We start from the raw sequence: 21,491 nt of genomic DNA on the forward strand, positions 1-21,491 counted from the left end.
GTTAATAGCGCAGCTTAACCATTATGCCACCTGCTGGACTAGTGCGATGTTACAGTATGCAACCAAACCCCAGGTTGTTATTTTCTCAGTAGAGCTGTTCCTTCCTGGTTATATATAGATTATACCATTTTGCATCAGCTTTTTATACCATTGCTAATTTTGTGATTTTGTTTGTTTTTGCTTTCTTCCCCCGTAAATTACATCCTTTTTTTTCAGGGAAGGACTGTGCCTGGAGGCCCTGGGGGAACCATGTACTGTAGACAGCTTGAACGTTGTTAATGAGATCACAGACGTGGCAGGGTAGTCGTGCCATGCGCTTTCAGCACCTCCAGCTCTCAGGGCCAAACTGCTGGAGACTCAGTAAAGAGCAGCCAGGCAGATGAGGGAAAGCGTGCATTAAATATGAACCGTTCAGGATATGAGGTCACCGACATTCACTACGTCTTACCCAGTTCAGCTACACAAACAGTCGGCCTCTGTACTCTGATGCAGGACCCAAGGAGAGACGGATTAGGATATCAGATTCAACTGTAGCTGTTTAAAGGGATGAATGCGTTTTTTTCTGTGCATTAGATGGATGAAATTGCACAAGAAGAATGCAGGCAGGTCTTTCATCTGGTTGACATTCCAGGGTTACAGGACTGGAGATACTATTCTGAAGAAAAATAATATCTCCTGACATTAAGGGATCCTGCAATATTTGGTTGACACAGAGGTCCCATTGGCTATGGAAAAAATAGCAAATTTATTAACTTTGGTTGTACCTAGCGGGAGGATTATGAGTGGAGCACTTTAACAATAAACAATAACAATAAATTTAAGACTAAATTTATTTTGGGTTAAATATGCTTGATCAGTGTCCTGTGAGTTGGAAAAGTCAATCTCTAAACAAGTGAAACTCCTCGTTAGTGAAACACCAGCGTTACTAAGCTCTACACTACGCCACAAGTATTCTTATTTTTTACTCCAGCACAGCTGGCTGGTGGCAGAAACAGCTGCTTGCAGTGGAATATCAAGTCCATGTATTCTTGGATACACAAAGCTTACTTCTGAAAGATCTTTTTAATGAACTGTAGAAGACATCAAAGCTGGGAAAGTTTCCCAAAGCAGTTAATTTTTATATTTGAAACATTGTAACTTAGTTGTGTCACCTCCACATAACTTTAGTACTGTTTATGTTGTGATGGTTTAAGGCAGGGAGGGGTTGCGGGATTAAAATGCTCCAATGACTTTTCTTAATATAAACAAGTCAAGAAACCGAAAAAAAACCAACACAAAAATAAAAAGGGGAAATGAAACTGAATCCTAAGCCACAGCAGCCCCAGCCCGGGCTGGTGTGTCTCTCATCCGCCTCACTCTTGCCCATGGCGTGGAGATCTCCCAGGCTACACACACCAATACACAGAATCTCCTTCCAGACACGACTGAAATTAGCCCCGCACTGCTTCCGTCCCAGAGTGGACCTTTATTTCAAGCATCTCGTGCCGCGTCCTCTGTGCTCTTTCTGCTATGTGGCGTCGATCCCACTCGGCACACTGAGATCCCAGTACAAGGACACTGGGCACTGTATTCCAGCTGTTTACCTCCTGCTTCAGTATCTGCTGTATTCTACACTAAATGCTGGGGGAAAAAAATGCCTCTTGGGAATTTTAGAACCAAAAATGGGTTTTTACTTGGAATCTCTAAACTTTCTGCTGATGAGTAATCAGAATAGTGATGTGACAACATGACTTCATTTATATTTGACTTTCACTTCAGATTAATATAAATGTTTTTCTGCTAACACAATTCTAGTTTGTCATCACTTTGCGGGTTGATAAAGACAATTTTTGTAAGGAGCATCTGTTCATCCAATCATTTTGCCAAATACAGTTTATTTATGAATGATGCAAACTATTCAAGTTAAAGAGTAAAAATCACCTAGAGACTTTTTTTCTGAGCGCTCTCTTTACCATGTCTGTTTATTAGCAAGTAATCTCCCTACCATGTTCACTCATCAACAGTTATTGTCATGCTGACTGCAAAACAACCTTGCTTTTGGGCCGTCTGCCAACATATCATTGTGAAGAAAAACGCAGGTATCAACACGGGAAACCCTGGCCTTCGGCTGCGTTACCCTACTCACCCTTTCTTACCTTCGTATGGAGGACGGCGCAGTTATACATAAGGCAATATTACCGTTTACCAACCAGATCTGATAAATGTTATCTGTTCATTTTATCTTTAACCTCCTTTCACACAGTAACATATTTCACGGCTAAGTACCCACGCAAACCTGATATATAATAGTAGATTTCAACACTTTTATCCGATATTGTACGTATATTTTTTCAAAGAAAAACACGTTTTTGGATGCTATATTTGATTGCTATAATGGAAATGTGAACTGCCACAAAAGCTGGGAAAGACCAGAGCGTCTGTTTTATCCATCCTTCCATCCATTCAGGTTTTAATGCGTGAGGGAGGCACAATCATTATTACAACATATTACAACGTATATCGATTTCGCAAAACGTTCGTTCAAAGTAAAGGGATGAGCTAAGGATGAGTGTACGGCAGCTGCTTTGATGAAAATACATAACGACAGCATTTGGCTTATTGTGAGTTTAATCAACATGTGTCCACGATGGCGTCACCCTTGGTTTCGCTCTCATTTTGTACATCACCCTGCTTACCCATATTATATATTGTATTTCGGCTTCTGCGGTCTGAATCTCATCTGCTTCTGTATCAATTCTTTCCAATTTACAATAAAGACAAGTCTGAAACGGCTTGTCAGTGTTGCTTGCTAAAGTTAAAGTTGTTGTTAAGTTAAATTAAAATACTGTGTTTATTTGTCAGAAGAAAATAATCGAGTGTTTCTCTATTCATTAAATCAGATTTTTATATACGTGAGACTCCAGCGTAGTACCTATAATATATACAGTAACATACACCTAAACCTGTATCAGACTATGAGATATACATACATTTACTTCAGGTTTTTGTGTTTGTTCTTATCCAATGGTATTATTATACCTAAATAACGGACAAAAGAATTCACACACGTGTCCGTGTTCATCCCACTTTGAAATACCATTCAGAAACAGGGCATACTGAATTTTGTTATGGCAAATGTCTCTGTATTTTAAAAAGATGTTTTTATCGCAATTTATATAACGTTAAAGATAACAGGTATAAATTACACGACTGTCTGGAAAACAACAAACTGAACATACTGCTTAATAGGCGCGATATGCTACCGTTTTCGGCCACTTCTTCGCGATACTTGACTGGTCTAAAGTTTCAACAGAGGGGACGTAAATTTCCTTAAACTCACGCAGGATGCGATAAGGATAAACACGCTCTTTCAGGAAGGTTTACAGAAAGTACCCGGCATTGTTTCATTATCCGTGGGTCAGTCTTTCTGCATTCATGACAACAAAGTAACCTCTCCGTGTTTTGAATAATTTCCAAGAAAATCAGACACTATTTAACATCCATACAGAAATTATTTAACACAAAAATAAACGTGTAATGTAAATCGTAACCCCCTATACCCCAAGAGGTGCGATCAATCTGTGGGGGGTTCCTGAGTCTGCCTCAAAGCATTCGGACCAACAAGTTGGAATGAAAACAGCGGCTGAGTGAAACAGCACAGGTCCTACCCTACTTACATATCTGCTGATGAGATTCCGAAGTGCGCTAAAATCCATTCTTCTCGACACCTTCCTGGCCGTCTTTATTTCTATTTTTTTTCTTATCAAACCTCAGTTGATCTATTGAAGGTCTAGCCAGTTGTGTTTTCTGATCTGTGATCCATGACGTTTGCACTCTTAGTGTGCAATAAAGTAGCAGCTCTGCCCGGCAATGGCAAACTGTAACATCTAACTGTCATGTCTTACAATCGAACAGGTAACGACACTACGCGCTGGGGATTCATAGTTTTTAGGGGTTCCTTCGTATATTAATGTACAATATTTACTCTTCTTTTCCCTGGCTTTACTTTTCGTGGGGTCAGTACTCTTCTTTCTTGACAAGTCCTTCTTCTTTTCTTTTTATGTTTTCCTTGCCTCCCTTCTCATCCTCGCCTCGCCTGTAATCCGCCTGGACCCCGGTCGTAGGAGAGCTCGAGCTTTTCTTTCGTTATACGTCATGGGAGCTGTCGGCGCATGCGCATTCCGTAGTCACACCCACTCCCCCGAAGGACAGCGACAGCGTCGCTCGCGATGGCGAGGGACAGCTCGCACAGAAACATCGCATCAGTCTGCCCTAACCCAGGCAGCGAGTGAATAGCAATTAATACCATCCGTTCATTTTCATTTGTCCTACGCGGGGTCGCAGTGCGTTAAATTTAATTCCGTGTAGCGCATTATGCAGCTCGACTGTCACAAATCACTACACAGTTTTTTTTCTTCATCGTAAAATAGAAAAATTCCATGTATTTTTGAACTTCAAAAAATAGATCGCAATTCAAGCACTGAAACATTAAATAATAACAGTGAACAATATAACGACTCTGCAGTTGATCAATGAAGTCATAAAGAATTGCTCTAAATTAGGGGAGTTTCTAGCCATTGAAAACATTCTGGACTAAGTCAAGTTCACCTCGGGCTTGACTTTTTTGTTTTTGAAGGAAAATTGGCATTGGGGGCAAAATACTCGGGGCTAGGTTTAAAATACCCTGGGCGACGCCCATGCTCTAAATCAAAGTGAAAGTTTAAATAATTGCTTCCCGCTACTATCCGATGTAATTCAACGTTAGAATCTAATATACTTAAAATTATTTATTGTGTGAATTAGCCTATAGTTCTTGGATATTTGGCTTGCAAAAAACATTCAATTATCTTCACCTAATTCAATGTAATTCTTTGTTATTAATTAAGTGGAGAATGAGAAGGGATACTCTTTGGCATAAAACGGACATTAAACTCGCAGCTTTTTATTGAATGCAATATGTGAACCCTCAGTAACATTCACAATTTAAGAAGCGTTATTAGTTCAATGGAGACAAAAAAAAACAGTTGGTATCAAAACGCACATTGAAACTCACAGCCAATGTAATAAGTGGGCTATCAATCCACAGTTTAAGAACTATACTTCGAAATAAAGTCAATGTAGTACGTGCCTTTATTTCCGATTAACAGTGATCAGAGAAATTGCTCATTGAGAACTTTAAGAATGAGAAGATAGTGTATGCTATGGTATAACAGGCTCATCCGAAATGATGGGATTTTTTCCACTTTTTTTAAAAAAACAAAGTTTAAAGATATTTAATTGAACAGCATACAGGGCTGCTATGGACGAAAAAACGTGAGTACGGTACTGTTGATTTATCAGAGTGAAATGCAGGGCCGGTGAAGGCAGAGATACGATAGTAATATATGGATTTCGGGGTTAATTAAATTAAACTCTAGTATTTAGTATTGTAGTAAAAAATGAAACAGATATCTCCAATTATGCGAGCCGTTTTGCTTGCGGCATGGAATTCATTGCATGCCTTAAGAAGTTCTATGTGATGGGGCTATAACTCAAGAAGAGAAACCATATCAACCAAAATAATTACTGTTAAAACTACCGTTATGAAAAAATAGCACAAATAGCAATAAAAACACTGCTTACTATGCGAAAAAAAACAAAGCGATTAAATAGGCCTAATTAACCTATATTTATATTTCGGAGTTTTATATAATACATTGTCTAATTAACATGTTATATATATATTTAGTAGATAGATATAGATTATATGAGATTTCAGTAGTAAATAACGGCGTAGGAAGAAATATTTGGGAACCTTCGACTGTGTCCATATTCTCAGCCGGACCGTTTTTTCGTGCGGCTCGCACATCACAGCGGATGCGACGCTTTCATAATTCAGCCCAGTTCACACTCACAGCCGCGAAAAGTGCTTTCGGCGGGTTTGGTTAAAATGGCGCTGTTGCTAAGAGCGGAAAATTGCCGCGCGAACGACAACAGCAGGTAGAAGGCGACTCCCAGTCGGCGCTCGCTTGTAGAAGATTGCTTGGCGCAATGGCGGCTTTGGACCAGAAGTCGCCTAACGTCCTTTTGCAGAGCCTTTGTTGCAGGATCACTGGGAAAAGCGAAGGTAACTGCGGCCAGCGCCGGGCGTTTGTCCTGCCGGATAAAATAGCACTGGTCCGGCCTTGGGCATGGGGACAGTACCGGTGGTGGCTATTTTCACAGATTGGGTGCAGCAGGAGCCAAAAGGCCCAAAGAGATGTAATTAAGCAGGATGCTGACATGCAGGTGCAATCTGTCCTGTTAGACGCGTTTTAACTGTCACAAGTCGCCGTTAGCTACTGCCTTGATATTATGGTGCATTTAATCTACATCACCATGACAAATTTCTTTAAAAATATCGCCGTGGTAGATGCGTTAATGTGAATAAATGATGATACTGCCCGCGACTGTCCGTATCTTTTGGAGCTGAAGTTCAATGGCATGTGGCTCTAAAGAACTGGTATCTAATTATGCTTCTGTGCGCCAGTGTGAAAATCTCATTGGCCAGCATCATAGGAGGGTGCGCCCCCATCGCCAGTTTTGCCTGAATAGTTCCATGACCACTGTAACTCTAATCGCCAAGTGTTTGTCAAATGTGAGCTTGCCCGATCCCAGATCTGCTTTTTATCTCTTAATCGCGGTAGTACCAAGCCTAACATGGAGACATAACTCCATAGATCATGACAATATCGGCTTGTTTGTGGCTGCCTCCCAAATGATTGATTATTGATTTACCCCAATGTATGTGCATATTTGACCAGATCCCATGAGAAGACAAGGAATAAAAAATCTGTTACACCAACAGTACTATGTAATATTGATTAGATTAGAGCAAAGCGAAATTGATTAATTGGTGGAGAAACAATAATGTCATTATACATATAATACCATGCACATAAGCAGAAGGGGTTAATAATACAATGAATTGTACTGTATTAACACACACCCATGCCAAGTACCCTGGGGTGACTGCTGTGAAAGGCGCTGTATATAAGTAAATTAAATTGAATTGAATTGAATTTAGGCTAAGTGTGATCTTCATGATATTTTGAAGTGCACAGGTGCATGTCCAAAGTTAGTCAGGTGTTAGAGTGAATGTATGTGGAAAAGCCAAATAGTTCTGTTCTGAAAGAACTTTACTAAAAATGAGTGAGTGTTTTGTGCTTCAGGGTTATTGTGCTACTAGTGCATCCCTGACTGGAAGGCGTCTGTTTCAGCTGAAGTGGCCCACCAGTTCCAGTATGCCGTCAGGGTGATCGGGAGCAACTACGCCCCCACCATCGAGCGTGACGAGTTCTTGGTCTCAGAGAAGATCAAGAAAGAGTGTGAGTCTCACACGGGATTTGGTCAGATTGTCGGTCGCCATTCAGGGGAACCCACATGAATCCTGGGGAACACTTATAATTACTGGTTTTCTATGAAGCCTACACACCCTCGCTATGCCCAATTGTGGGTTTTCAACCTGTGACTTTCTGGACAGGGTTTGAGCTCCTGTGCTCGTCAAGGTCAGCCTGTCCAGGCACTTTCAATCGGTCGGCTCTGAGTGATACCTGACTATTCTAGGACGTCCATTACCTTTCTACTGACAGGAATTTTCTGTATTCATATGCTATTACTTTGCTTGGTCAGGGGCCCGATAAAAACAAATCTTTATTTGCCAAGAATAGTCCAAGAACAGCAGTGCAGTGGGAGTTTTTAGTGCTGAGCATTTTAATTATTAAGCCTGTTTAATGGCCATTTATTGATCCACGTTGAAGCCATGAAGATTAATTTCTTAAATTCCTCAAATTATTCCAGGGCTGTGCAAATTACCTAGTTTTTAAAGATTGGCAAAGCCTTTACCTGTAACCGGGCTATTTGTTTTGGCTCTCCTTTGCAGTGCTCAAGCAGAGGCGCGAGGCTGACGCGGCCCTCTTCTCAGAACTGCACCGGAAACTCCAGACGCAGGTCAGTTGGACCGCTGTGCTACGCGCTACCTGCTACATACTGGAAAATTTTGCAACTTTGGTGCCCCGGTGGAGCATGTAAAATGTAACTGAGCACTGCTGTGTTTGTTCCTATAGTTTGTCTGGTTCTTTAATGACCAAGCCACTTGCTGGATGGGATAAATAAATGCAGGGGGGATATATTTTGTTAATGCTTTTAAACCTGTCGTCAGAGAGTTAGGGGATGTTCTGCTTCTCTATACAGGGGGTGCTCAAGCACAGGTGGTCCATCCTATACCTTCTTCTGAGCCTGTGTGAGGATCCGCGTAAGCCATGCAGCCGGGTCAGTATGGTATTCCGCCCCGTTCACATTAAACTTGTACCTATAAAGGACACAGAGCGTTGCAAAACAAATCATAGGGTGGACACACACATTTTAACCTGATGCACCCAATTCTGATATCCAAAATGTCTGCAGTTTCCAAAGATGCATAAACTGTAGATCTTCAGCATTATGTCTAAATATAACTGCCAAGACTGCAGTGGCGCCCTCTCTTGGGTTGTTCCCTGCCTTGCACCCGTAGCTTCTGGGATAGGCTGCGGACCCCTGTGACCCTACATAGGACAAGCACCATAGAATATGGATGGATGGATGCATGGATAATATCCAATAATAGCATTTGTCAGTCTTTTCCATATAATTATTCGTTTAATCACCGGTGCTAAATTCCCCCCCACCCATCCCATTGGGAGAATCAAACCTGCAGCTAGCGTAACGCGTCATGTGACCTCTTCATTCCAGGTGGCCGGCTATGGCTCCATGTTCGCCCAGGCCTTGCCCCGGGATGCCCACTCTACCCCGTTCTACTGCGCCCGTCCCCAGAGCCTTTCTCTGGGCCACCCAGAGCGCTCCTCCACCCTGGGTACCAGTGGCATCAGCAGCCTTGGCACGCACACCCTCAACGGACCCACCCTCACTCCCCAAGCCCTGCTGTCGGGGTGAGCTCAGAGCCTCGCGGCCACAGTCTGACCCCAGATCAGAGTGCCCCTGATGAACGGCATCACGCCTCCCAAGCTGTCTGCAGAACCATTAAAAGCCCTGAATAATGTATGGGCTCTCGTACCTTACTGCTTTTCCGTACGCAGCCGTCGTCCTGCCTCGCAAGGATCGTTTAGCCATTCCCTGTATGGATCCAAAGCGCCGTTAAATGTTTAAGGATGTCCTCCACAGTGTTTAATGCTCTCCGATTCTCCTTGGAGAGGCAATTAGCGCCCAGCGTGTTCTGGAGGGTGCACTTTTAATTGAGTTCTAAACTGATGTCAGGGCACCGCCTGCCGTTAAATCTTCTGAGCGTAGCAGAGGACTGGAGTGGAGGTCGTCGGCGACCTTTCAGAGCTTTCACTTTGCCATTAGTGTTTACTGCTCTTGCTGGACAGGATGTATCTTTCACTGACTCTGCTGCACTGGAGGCTCAGGCTGTGTGTGCTCGTCATCCCCAGGGCCCCGGCCCAGGTGTTGGGGGACTCTCTGCGGCAGCCTGGGACTCGCCTGGCCTGGACCCTGGCTCCTGGAACCTCGCCCTCAGCCACAGCACCTACCTCACGAGGCCCCCCCGCCCCGCCAGCGCTTGCGGCCAGGACCCAGCTGAGGCCACGGCGAGACGGTGACGAAAACGGTGGGTCGTCGCCCCCCCCCCCCCCAAGGGGCTTTTGCATTTCTCGTAACCCAATTCCAGTAACATGGTGCTGGTGCCAAGCTGGTACCTAATTTGGAACTGGTTCTGTGCCAGTCCACTGGTGCCACGCCTCGGAAAACTGGCTCCGGCCCAGATCCAGAGAGTTGCTGGTCTGAAACTGTGAACCCGTGCTGTCAGCATATGGGGGGGGGGGGGGGGGGGCTGTAAACTTCAGCAGAGCCGCATATATTGTTTCCAGTGATCGATGTTTTGTTTGATTTTAGCGTTTCCTGAAAATATGCAGAAATTAGAGCTGGAGAAAGTAGGCCGCGTTCATATCAACAAATTAGCAAAACTAAAACAAATATAAATTTAATGTATTTTATATAAAATCAAATATATAAATTAAATATTAATAAGGAACACTCACAAAGCAGCACAGACCAGAAAAAATGTAAAAAGGCCCCACTGTGATGTGTTCATTGTAGGCAGCCAGCCTCCATAGTGCGATGCAGTACGTTTCCTTATGGTTACACACAGTCAAAAATTGGTGCTTGCTCAGCTAAGTGTGTGTTCCAGAGGGTGACTTATATACTCAAATGAATTATGAAGCTGGAGTTTTGGATGAGTTGCGTCCGATTGAATCCAGGGTCTGTTGTGTCCTACAGATGTCTAAACAACAAAGTTAGTAATCTGTATAAATTCGGAGTATCTTTATGCTTATGAAATATGGTGAAGCACCACATGCTGTCCTGTGGGTAAATAATGGAAGCAGTAAGTACTGAAGTGGAGGTGAAGAAAGGGACGGCTGAGCCACCAGAACGTCTTTTTAAAGGGAAGATACTGTGGTTAAACTGGGTAAACAGACGTTGTGGGGTGGGGGTACTCTGCTGATTAAAGTCTGACTCGTTTATTTGGTAACATAGTTTCCATTTTTATTTCAGGTAATGATTTTTTTTCCATCAGTTTCTGTTTTCTTTCAGTTTTATTTTGGCAACCTCATGGCTTTAATAATAAGTATATTTAGCAAGTGTATTAATGGTAATTCAATAAACATAAATAGACATAAACATCCTCCAGAACGGCGCCTGTGTTTCCCCTTCAGGTGCTCGTGCTTATCGCTCGTGCCGCCTTGGTACGTCATCGAAACCTCAGTGTACAAACCACCTTTTTGTTTAGTGATAATTTGAATTACTCCCATAATTACGCAGTGATATTAAAGGAAAACTGTTGTTATGGATTGAAGCGTTTCAGAAATCAAAATGTAATTTCAATAAAATTATAAAAAATATCGATGACAAAAAAAGTAACGATTTGAAATATTGATGTCGACGCATTTTCAGCATCTGCGTCATCGACTCCTTCGCTAATCGCGGCAGCCTTATTCCCATTATGCAGATTGATTAAGGGGGGGGGGGGGGTTTGGAGCATCTGGGCAGATGTATTTTCTTCCCACAGGTTTTTTTTCCATTGTCAAAGTCAGCTATACTGCATGGTTGAGAAGTCAGTTGATGGTGAGGGTGAATTAGTAATGCTTTCATTATATGTCAAAAAACATTATTTAACAAACTCGTGCCTGTCATTGTGTGCATACTCACCATCTGGTATAAATGTTGTTTTTAACCAGTGGAGATGCAGGCTGGTTTTTAGGGCCTGCTATTTGAGCAACACCTGAGAACCAGCTCCCTGTCAGCACCGGCCCGGCACTAGTGGAAAAGCAGTATCTCTGATCTGGGTCTCAATGTCACGTCCACTCCGAAATCTGTGCAGTCACTGCCTTCCTCTGTGGATCTCTGGGGCTCCATAGATGTAGAATGATTCTGCTCTTGTCCAGACTGGGGCACCGTAAATGCAGGGAAAAGGACCCCTACGTGCCAGGGGTTCTAAATAATTTCAAACATAATTGGATGGGTCTGGGTTAGGGGCCCAATATGATATTATTTCATGGGGCCCAAAATCTCAAGCGACGCCCCTGAGTCCAGGATTACATAAAATGAATTCAACTTAAAGGCCTCTACCCTCTCATTGCTCAGGTGAGATTGCCGAATCTGCCCTCGTCCGGGACATCCTCTACGTCTTCCAGGGAATCGACGGCAAGTTCATCAAAATGTGCACCCCTGAGAACTGTTACAAAATAGACACTAAGGTACGTCCACATGCCTCTGCCTTCGTTCACTCAGGCCGCCCCTCTCCTGCCCCACGTAGAAGCTGTACCTGCGGACACTGGCATCTAGAACTGCGTGACGTTGAGTGGTTTATAGCATCTAGCGGTACCATTAGACCATCTTCATTTCAGAGCTCCTGTTAGTTCAGCCTTTTCTCCCAGCTGGCTTTATGTAGTGAGTGGTTCTCCTGTGCTGTGCCCAGGTCCAGGCAGACCACGTTCACCCCTGTGTTTCCTCCTTGGTCTTGTCCTGTCAGCCCGACCTATTGCCCCCAGACAGCATGCTCACCACACTGCCTCAGCATTCTCTTGTCTTGTACAGTTGGTTGGTAATCGCCCTGAAAGCAAAAACAAATCAATAACTGCTTTGATTGCCCTTGAAGCCCCCAGATATATAAAGAAGGTGGACTCCAAAATAAAATCCATACCCATTTCTGTACCTGGTGTTCGTCTGCTGCTAAATGCAGCTTGTGTGCTGAAGTGTAGACTGTCACCTCTCCTCTCTATTATGAAGCGCAGAAACCTTTAACCCTGTGCTGCTATAAATTTTTTAACACAAGGATAGCCAGTTGCTAGACCGTGGATATGAACTTCATTGCTATTAGCCTTAAAGTCACCTTCCTTCGTGATATTAGTACTGCCATTTTTAGCCCTTGACTCAAGTTCCTTTTTGGCACCAGCATTAGCATGATTATTCCTAGACTTTTTGGTGCTAATATTAGCATGATTAGCCCTAGCCTGTGTTTCTTTTCTGGTGCTAATATTAGCATGATTAGCCCTAGCCTGTGTTCCTTTTCTGGCATTAATATTAGCATGATTAGCCCTAGCCTGTGTTCCTTTTCTGGTGCTAATATTAGCATGATTAGCCCTAGCCTGTGTACCTTTTCTGGCGCTAATATTAGCATGATTAGCCCTAGCCCGTGTTCCTTTTCTGGCGCTAATATTAGCATGATTAGCCCTAGCCCGTGTACCTTTTCTGGCGCTAATATTAGCATGGTTACTCCGGACTTCATGTTCCTCTGTGTCGCTAGCATCTGCATAGTTAACCGTTTAATGCATATATTGTTTGCAGTTTGATAGTGACATTAGCATTAGCTTGTTCTTTGGCGCTGCTGGTGTTAGCCCTGATTGTCATTGTTCCCCTGTGGCACCCTCTAGGTGCCCCTGTCCAAGTCGCTACGGGACCTCAGCAGCCGTTTGTCAGAGCTTGGCTGGCTGCACAACAAAGTGCGGAAATATACAGATGCCCGGAGCCTAGACCGGGCCTTTGGCCTGGTGGGTCAGGTAGGAGACAAAGCCCGGAGCGGCCTTTTCTTGGTGGATGTGTGTGTGAGGTTAACAGGATTCTGTCTATGTCCAGAGCTTCTGCGCTGCCCTCCATCAGGAGCTGAAGGAATACTACCGGTTGCTATCTGTCCTGCACTCACAGGTAGGACAATCTGTGCTTATCTGATTCTTTCCCTCCTGTCCGATTTTTCATCTTTTTTTGTAAAATAGTGCCTTTACCGCAGAGCTACACAGTACAGCACAAAGTTGCCAGTGAGTGTACCTTTGAACTCCCAACCTCGGCTTTGAAATCTAGGAGGGGGAGGGCCCCAGGAATCCATATTTCTGTTAAAGTAATTTAACTGGGATGGGCTCATCTCTTGGTGGGCGTACCCAATAACATCTAACTGATGGCTCAGAGCTAGTGGTGCTTTGGTGTCTGGGGGGTGGTGTGACCCCGGGTCATTTGTGTACCCCAGCTGCAGTTGGAGGACGACCAGGGTGTCAACGTCGGGGGGGAGTGCAGCCTGACCCTCCGCAGGCTCCTCGTATGGACCTATGATCCCAAGGTCCGGCTCAAGACGCTGGCGACGCTGGTGGATTACTGCCAAGGTGAGCGCCGGGGGAGGGGTCTGGTCGGGTGCGGTCGGCCCACTTAAAATGTCCCTGAATACATATGACTGATCTTGGCAGGACGTAAAGGAGGGGAGCTGGCCTCAGCAGTGCACGCCTACGGGAAGACGGGGGACCCCTCCATGCGTGCACTGGTGCAGCACGTCCTGGCTCTGGTGTCGCACCCCATCCTCAACTTCCTGTACCGCTGGATCTATGATGGGGAGCTGGAGGACACCTACCATGAGGTAAGGGAGCTGGGGGTGCAGGGGCCAAGCTGTTTGGCTTGGTAACCTGTTCAAAGGTCCAGCAGAAAGACCCATGCCTGCTGCCTCTGCCTTTCCTTGCTCTGACCTTCACTGTCTAGTTCCAGGAAGATCCCCAGTTTAGCTTCGTAAGTGAGCTCCTTCCAGCTCGGCCTTAACGGTCCCTGTGGGATTCCCCTTAATGTTCCTGCTCGCTGGCGCCCCCCTCCCCCTCCCAGACCTTCCATTAGTGCGTTAACACAGTCCTGGCTGCCCAGCGCGTAATGGGATTTGGCTTGCGGTGTCTGCCGCTCTTAAGCGTCCAGTCTCCCTGCCGTTTTCTGAGATGCTTCTTTTTCGACTTCGGGCTGGATATCTGTTAAATGCTGCATTTCGCCCTCATCTTATGGATCAGCCGCTTTTATTATTATTTGATCTCAGTCCTTGTGCTTGTGTTTGACCACAGTGCTTCTCTGCCCTCCCCTGCAGTTCTTTGTGGCCTCTGACCCTACCGTGAAGACGGACAGGCTGTGGCACGACAAGTACACGCTGCGCAAGTCCATGATCCCCTCATTCATCACCATGGATCAGTCCCGGAAGGTGCCTCCTGCCCCCGCCGCTCCAAGGCCCGCGAATCGGATCGGATCCGTAATGCTCTGGTGCCAGAGCATGCTTGACAGACATTTACATTACATTTTTATGTTTTATTTATTAAGCAGGCGCTTCGATACAAAGAACAACAATTTTTGAGCGAGCAGGGACAGACATTAAGGGCTTGAGATTTGAACCAGCAATCTTCCGATGACGAGCACAGCGTGCTGTCCAGCTGAGCCACACAGTCTCTGAAGCTCCTGTTCTCTCTGCCAGGTTCTGCTCATTGGAAAGTCAATCAACTTCCTGCATCAGGTCTGCCATGACAGAACGCCGCCCGGGAAGATCACGCCTGGGTCGAAGGACATTGACTCCCCTAGGGATGGTGAGCCACCTAAGCGTTTGCAGTAGCCTCTGCCTCAAAAATCGCCGTTTAACCCGTCCACGGGCCGCATAAAGGGGAGATGGAGAACTTCGGTGGGAGGAATATTGACCAGTGACACTGGAGCCCCACTCCCCAGCTTGTTGTGTATTGATGGAAACCATGGAAACGGTCGATGGGGCCCACTGGCGGAGCGTCTCGAATCTTGTGGACGTCAGCCTTGAGTAATTCCCCCACCCCCTCCCTCTGTCCCCACAGCAGCCGAGCTCTTCACCGACCTGGAGGGTGCGTTCCAGGGCAAGATCGACGCAGCGTACTTCGAGACCAGCAAGTACCTGCTGGACATCCTGAACAAGAAGTACTCTCTGCTGGAACACCTGCAGGCCATGCGACGTTACCTCCTGCTGGGCCAGGGGGACTTCATCCGCCACCTCATGGACCTGCTGAAGTGAGGGCGCCCTCCCCTGTCCTTAGGCTGAAACTGAACCCTAAATCAGAAACGGGATTAATGACCTCATGGACTCTGCTACCTGAGAAAAGGACTCCCTATGCTGAATGTAACACATCGTAAGCTTGTGCTAGCATACATAGTAATGATTCAACTGAATTACAACCATTTTGGGCTTCCATCTACTCATCTACAAACTTCATCCTGGTGTTTCCTTACCCCTGACCTTTGAACTTCGCTCCCTTGTACCCAGGCCTGAATTGGCACGTCCAGCTACCACGCTCTACCAGCACAACCTAACGGGCATCCTGGAGACCGCAGTGAGAGCCACCAACGCGCAGTTCGACAGTCCCGAGATCCTTAAGCGGCTGGACGTCCGGCTCTTGGAGGTATCTCGGGCCTCGCCTACTGGCCGCAAAGGATTCTGGGTGCTCGGTCTGGCTGAATGTGTTCCTGTCTCTGTTGTACTGAGCGTGTACCCAGGGACAGCGGAAGGTTGTTTCCTAACATCTGGCCATCGCATTCTAGGTGTCGCCAGGAGATACTGGCTGGGATGTCTTCAGCTTGGACTACCATGTGGATGGACCAATCGCCACGGTAACAGCCTTCATCCTTTCCCTCCGAAATGCTGAACACTGTGGAGGTTTTCCGATATTATTATCGTATTACACCCCTTCCTGTTGGTGTTGTTAATAGCCTTAAGTGTAGACTTGTGTCATTGATGAATGATTGGTTCTTTTTAAACTAATCTTTTAAGTGAACAAAATGATTTCGATCTGACCCGGCTGCACATATAGGTCCAGATCGGTGAACATATCGTTCGTACCGTCTCTTTCGCCACCCACTGGTATATTGATGTACAAACATTTGTTATATTAACGAACTAATGAGTAACAAAAATAGACTTGGAATTTGGAAAACATGGAAATGAACGACTGTACAAATCTAAAACTCAACAAAATCATCATTTCATCCTCCACGTAAACAGAGGGCTGAACCTAGCCCTGTGCAGGCCTGTAGCCAGAAACAGATTAGATTATTTTGTTGAACGGGGGACTTTATTTGGGTCGCCTTGTGCCAATCGGACCCTAGGTGTCGTCTATCGCTAGGTCCGACTCTGCTTAACTCAGCTCTGTGGGGTTTTTTTTTTTAGTACTTTTTCAAAATGAGTGTTTATTAAATCATCTTTGTCCAGTCTGTGGCTTTGAAAGGATTTATTTTGTGACCAACTTCAGATTTTCATTTATGGATTTAAAACATGAGCTTCTGAGAGTGATAGATGGAAGTACCAGGGTGTTATGTGGCATTACCGTGTCTCAGTCGGAGCTCCAAGCAGGACGTGTGTGATTCTGTGAGCTGCATGCCCTCTGCTGCGCTGTGCTCAGCCATGTCTAAGCCACGTCCTGCGTGTGCGTTTGTTCCTCCCGCCGCAGGTTTTCACGCGCGAGTGCATGAGCTGTTATCTGCGCGTCTTCAACTTCCTGTGGCGCGCCAAGCGCATGGAGTACATCCTCACGGACATCTGGAAAGGCCAGATGTGCAGCGGCAAGCTGCTGAAGGGCATGCCAGGTGGGAACCGAGGCCCCTTCCTAATTAGCGGCGCCTCTGGAGAGGTTGGCGATCTCCTGGAGGTCCTGATCCTTAGAGGATTCAGGAGTTAAGACTCTGGACAGCAGGGTCGCGTTCGTTCAGCTGTGGATGTGGGCTGCTGTTCTCTCTCAGGCATATACAGGTGCAGTGATGTGGTTTGTTTGTGTGTTACAGAGCTGTCAGGGGTGCTGCACCAGTGTCACGTTCTGGCCTCTGAGATGGTTCACTTTATCCATCAGATGCAGTACTACATCACCTTCGAGGTAGGGCTGCTTCTGTCCAGCACAGTCAAGGGGCAGTTGCGTGTTTTGAGAGAGTCGCTTCATGCTGCTTATGAGTGACGTTTGCCAGGTGATGTTCCCCGTTGTATTTTTTGGTGTTTTAAGTCACTCCCTATATGTGTATAGGTTCTTGAATGCTCATGGGACGAGCTGTGGAACAAGGTCCAGCAGGCCCAGGACCTTGACCAAGTTATCGCCGCCCATGAGATTTTCCTGAGCACCATAATCTCCCGCTGCTTACTGGACACTAACAGCAGGGTAATACCCACACACTCGCACATACTCGCACAGACTTAGGCCCTGTAGTAATGAAACATGTAAAAGACAAGTTTATTCTCGCGTATCCTCAAGCGATATCCAGAACCCCAAGAGCATAATGACCCGTGTTCCCCGGCCCAGTCCCTGCTGAACCAGCTGAGGGCCATCTTCGACCAGATCATCGAGTTCCAGAATGCGCAGGATGCCCTCTACCGCTCCGCCCTGGAGGAGCTGAAGCAGAGGACGGCGTTCGAGGACAGGAAGCAGCAACGGGAGGGCGAGGTAGAGCCGGAGGGGCGGGTCACAGGGCGACGTGGGCTCAGAATGGGGGACGGAGGCCTCTGGGCTGGGCGGGACTCTTTTAATGTGCTGTCCAAGGTTGCAGGAGATGTCCCTAAGCACGGTAGGTGGCTTGAGTTGTGGCAGCATGTGTCCGGCTGATTCAAGTCAGCGCAGATTGGTTCTATGTCTGCTCCCCTCCAGTGGCACTCTTCCTGGAAGGCAGCCAGGTTTTTTGCAAGCCACGTGGTCGTCTTCTCTTACCATCGATTTCAGCAACAGGAGGAGCATTTGGAGGTGTTGTGTAAACAAGCGCCGGTGGTAGCTGGTTTTATAAGGCCTGTAAATAATCATCAGGCTGCGCTGATGCTTCCTTAATGTCCTTTTATTTTTAAAGCTACATCGATTTGCACCTTTTACCCAAAGTGTCCTGATACCATTTCACATAATTACACAACTGGTACAGAAACTGGTCCAGTTAAGTGATTCCCCAATTTCTGCTGGAACTTCCAAACTTGTGGTGACACTTAAAATGCTTGCGTGTGGCCTTGGTCAGGTGTTGATTATGAGATGCGGCCTAACTTGGCAGGTCAATAGGGTGAATTCTTGCAAATTCCTCCAGGCTGGAGACTCGCATCTCAGGCGGCGTGTGACAAATCTGCTGCAACATTACCTGATATCTCTCTCTGTCCGTAAAAATGGTTTGCCATCTGTACAGCTGCTCTGTGTTCAGTCGTGGGAGAAATAAAACCTTGTCAGCTCCACAACTCGAGAGACACCACACAAATCCAGGTTGGGGTTCCGACTCATCGATGAATGGCTCAGCGGGCTAAGCGCCTCTGCCCATGATCAGAAGGTCACCGATTCAAGACCTAGCCTCGGCATAATGGTCACATGTCCAAGGGCCCTTGAGCAAGGCCCTTAACCCCCAGCTCCATGGGCGCCCATAGGCTTCTGCTCTTCGCTGTGGTTCCCCAAGCTCGCTCGCACCTGCATATGTGTCTGTGTGTCTCATGGAGAGCAAGATGGGGTAGGCAAAGAGAATCATTCCAGTGTACCTGTACTCATACTTGTGCATATGGCGAATAAAGGATTGTTTCATTTCGTGCTTGCCCCCCGTGACATGCTGCACCTTTAATGGTTTGATGCGATGCCCGCCTCTTTTTCAGGGGGAGTGGGGGGTGTCGGCTGCCGAAGAGGCAGAGGAGAAGAAGCGAGTCCAGAAGTTCCAGGAGACAATACCAAAAATGTGCTCACAACTCAGAATACTGACACATTTCTACCAGGTTTGTGAGCCATCCCACACCCCACCCCCCCAACGTTACATAATGCACCACACGCAGGGTCCACGCAGGGTCCATTCACGCAGCGACCTGTAATATCTCCTTATACACAGACTTTCTATTGGGCTCCCACTGCAGGATGCACTGATCCAGTTTGTCAGCTGCTGTCTGACTTGCAAGAGTCCTAGAAGTGACCCAACCCGGTCCTCAGGGAACCCATGACAGTCCGGGTTGGGAAACACTGGTCCAGTCAATTTGATGCTAACATGCTATCTATATTCCCCAGACGGGAGATATATATGGTTTTTGGACCAGTCTGCGACTGCTAGCACAGATGCTTGTCTCATTAGCCTAATAATCCAAAATCTTTTTGAATTTCAGATCTTTTTTCAAACTTTGTAGACATTTTATGGGTAATGATCTGGAAGTGCTCAAATTTTGAGATAAATCACACCAAAATTGAAGCAGCACCACACAAGTGGTGGCAAAGAGAAGGGCAGCCTCAGACACTGATCTCGTTTGAGTGATAAATCAAAAAGTATTTGATGGATCTTTTTGAAACTTCACAGACGCTTTGTATGGAAGAAGGTCTCGAACTTTTGAGACAAATCACAGCAAAACTGAAGCAGTGCCACTTAGCGATAGCACATGAAAAGACAGGTGTAGGTCTGGTGGACCTGATTACATTGAGTCACACTCTCTCCACCTCCCCAGAACATCCTCATTAAAAGCGCAACTTTGGTGTAAGGGGGTAAAAGATCGGTGAGGTCGGGGGTGAAGATGAGATGCAGTGGGGGAGATGGGACCATCTGGGAAATTAGTCATTGTCGTTCCAACAGCATCTAGTTGTTACCATGGCGGAGAGTCTCTAAAATATGTAAAGAATGTTGTGTTTGTGCTTTGTCTTTGCCCTTTGGCTCACCAATCGTGGTCTGGTGTCTCGGTCACAGGGGATCGTGCAGCAGTTCCTGGTTCTCCTCATGAGCAGTTCAGACGAGAGTCTCCAGTTTCTCAGCTTCCGCCTGGACTTCAATGAGCACTACAAGGCCAGGGACCCCCGCCTGCGCGTCTCTCTCGGAGCCACCAGGGGGCGGCGGAGCTCCAACATTTAATGGGATGCTTGGGCCCACGGCCATCTCCTCCTCCTCGGTTTTGATAAATTAAAGTGTAAACACACACCTGGTCAATAGGGCTACATGGAACTCAATCCACTGTCAGGCAAACAAAAAAAACATCACAAAACCACATGTCTGCTTTACCCATCATGCTGCCAAAATGTAGATCTTCAGCAATCATCCTATGAGACCAGAGACACAAGTAAGATATTGTAAGCAGCACGAGGTCATACCTGCTCTCCCCCTGCCTCTGCCTTGTTTCATTTCAGCCCTGCTTAACTCCACCCCTCTGATAATCATGTTCATTTATTGCCCTGTTATTGGTTGCTCTGTTTAGTTTAAAATCATTGAGTCTGTGAATCCTGAAGTTTTGCACTTTTAAGAATGTTTGCTTGTTTGTCATATACCCTGATGTCTTAAGGATTGCTCCTCCCTGTACAGACGCCTCACTTTAAAATTATTTATAGTTCTTGTAGCACGCCTACCAGTACAGATGTTGCCCTTCAACGATTTCTGCCTTACTCCAAAGTCCTGGAGCTCAGGATCTGTTCCATCAGGCTCACGGTGAAATTTCTCACACACACAGTATTCCGTTTGTAACCTGTTTGCTTTGCGCGTAGTGACTCCACCGGCATGTTGAATTGTCCACCATTTGCCTTCTGTACCAAACATCAGACCCTGCCCTCCCCACTGTGTTCATCCCAGAAACATGGGTCGTAGGTCTGCTCTGGCTTCTGTACCTGTGTACACCACCCCCCACCTCACTGGAAAATTTTGACATTGCTAAGTGGCCTGTTCCCAGTATGACAGCTTGTGTTACGTAGCCTCACCAGACACAGGCTCATACATGCTGTCAGTCTTGAAGTCTTCAGTAGGTGTCTTAAGGAAACGAAGCTGATGGAGGAGTTTGAATGGTGGTTGGGGGGGGGCGCACTGGAGTCAACCATGACAATTCCTGCTTTGTATAGTATGTGTTAAATACCATCTTGTCATCTCTTGAATAAATCTTTTTCTAAAAAAAAACAAACCTTTTTTTCTTAAGATGGCCTAGGGGCCATTACAACAGTATAGGAGAGAGGGTTAAGGTGCACGCACTGATTACAGCGCACCCACAACACACCACCTCAGGGATGAGAACCCGAGTGCAGCCGTGTGGCAGGTGACGAATGTCTGAATGGATCAGTGTGAGTTGTTTTTCCCTGTTGCTGGAGTGCCAATAGGAGAGAGTTTGATTTAATTTAAATACAAAGGTCTATATTGGAGGAATGAATGAAGTCAAGCTGGATCTTAAGGAGGTATACATGCCTCCATGATCCAACATCTGGGGCAATAATGTGAATTTGTCGTTTTTCCACAAAATTTACCCACTGTTTGCC

The 21,491-nt window shown here is 46.0% G+C and overlaps 2 protein-coding genes across 6 annotated transcripts in view; one reads left to right on the forward strand and one right to left on the reverse strand.

Annotated features, from left to right (window-relative positions):
* atp11a (ATPase phospholipid transporting 11A) overlaps positions 1 to 4,124 on the reverse strand; it is a 52,362-nt gene extending 48,238 nt beyond the window's left edge. For all 5 annotated transcript variants that reach the window (XM_023830532.2, XM_023830446.2, XM_023830609.2 and 2 more), the window contains exon 1: positions 3,657 to 4,124. In XM_023830532.2, the coding sequence (XP_023686300.2) occupies positions 3,657 to 3,695 (39 nt within the window). In that variant the 5' untranslated portion in view covers positions 3,696 to 4,124. The remainder of the gene's footprint in view (positions 1 to 3,656) is intronic.
* A 1,671-nt stretch (positions 4,125 to 5,795) lies between these two features.
* On the forward strand, positions 5,796 to 20,276 carry tubgcp3 (tubulin gamma complex component 3). Its single transcript, XM_023803413.2, has 22 exons — positions 5,796 to 6,085; positions 7,218 to 7,325; positions 7,880 to 7,947; positions 8,191 to 8,268; positions 8,728 to 8,924; positions 9,426 to 9,601; positions 11,635 to 11,747; positions 12,924 to 13,049; positions 13,126 to 13,194; positions 13,511 to 13,643; positions 13,725 to 13,891; positions 14,378 to 14,488; positions 14,756 to 14,864; positions 15,120 to 15,309; positions 15,563 to 15,698; positions 15,838 to 15,906; positions 16,743 to 16,878; positions 17,074 to 17,162; positions 17,307 to 17,438; positions 17,580 to 17,720; positions 18,887 to 19,003; positions 19,951 to 20,276. The coding sequence occupies exons 1-22, from the start codon at positions 6,010 to 6,012 to the stop codon at positions 20,110 to 20,112; spliced, it is 2,703 nt and encodes a 900-aa protein (XP_023659181.2). The 5' UTR covers positions 5,796 to 6,009; the 3' UTR covers positions 20,113 to 20,276.
* The last annotated feature ends 1,215 nt before the right edge of the window (positions 20,277 to 21,491 follow it).

The sequence above is a fragment of the Paramormyrops kingsleyae genome, chromosome 1, assembly GCF_048594095.1.
Source record: "Paramormyrops kingsleyae isolate MSU_618 chromosome 1, PKINGS_0.4, whole genome shotgun sequence".
NCBI lineage: Eukaryota > Metazoa > Chordata > Actinopteri > Osteoglossiformes > Mormyridae > Paramormyrops > Paramormyrops kingsleyae.

Bases quoted from the DNA above. Each gene is read 5' to 3' on its own strand.
- tubgcp3 (XM_023803413.2), top strand. From the start codon at position 6,010: ATGGCGGCTTTGGACCAGAAGTCGCCTAACGTCCTTTTGCAGAGCCTT. The intron at 7,948-8,190 runs GTCAGTTGGACC...TTCTCTATACAG, and splicing joins ACCGGAAACTCCAGACGCAG to GGGGTGCTCAAGCACAGGTG. The intron at 13,050-13,125 runs GTAGGAGACAAA...GTCTATGTCCAG, and splicing joins CCTTTGGCCTGGTGGGTCAG to AGCTTCTGCGCTGCCCTCCA.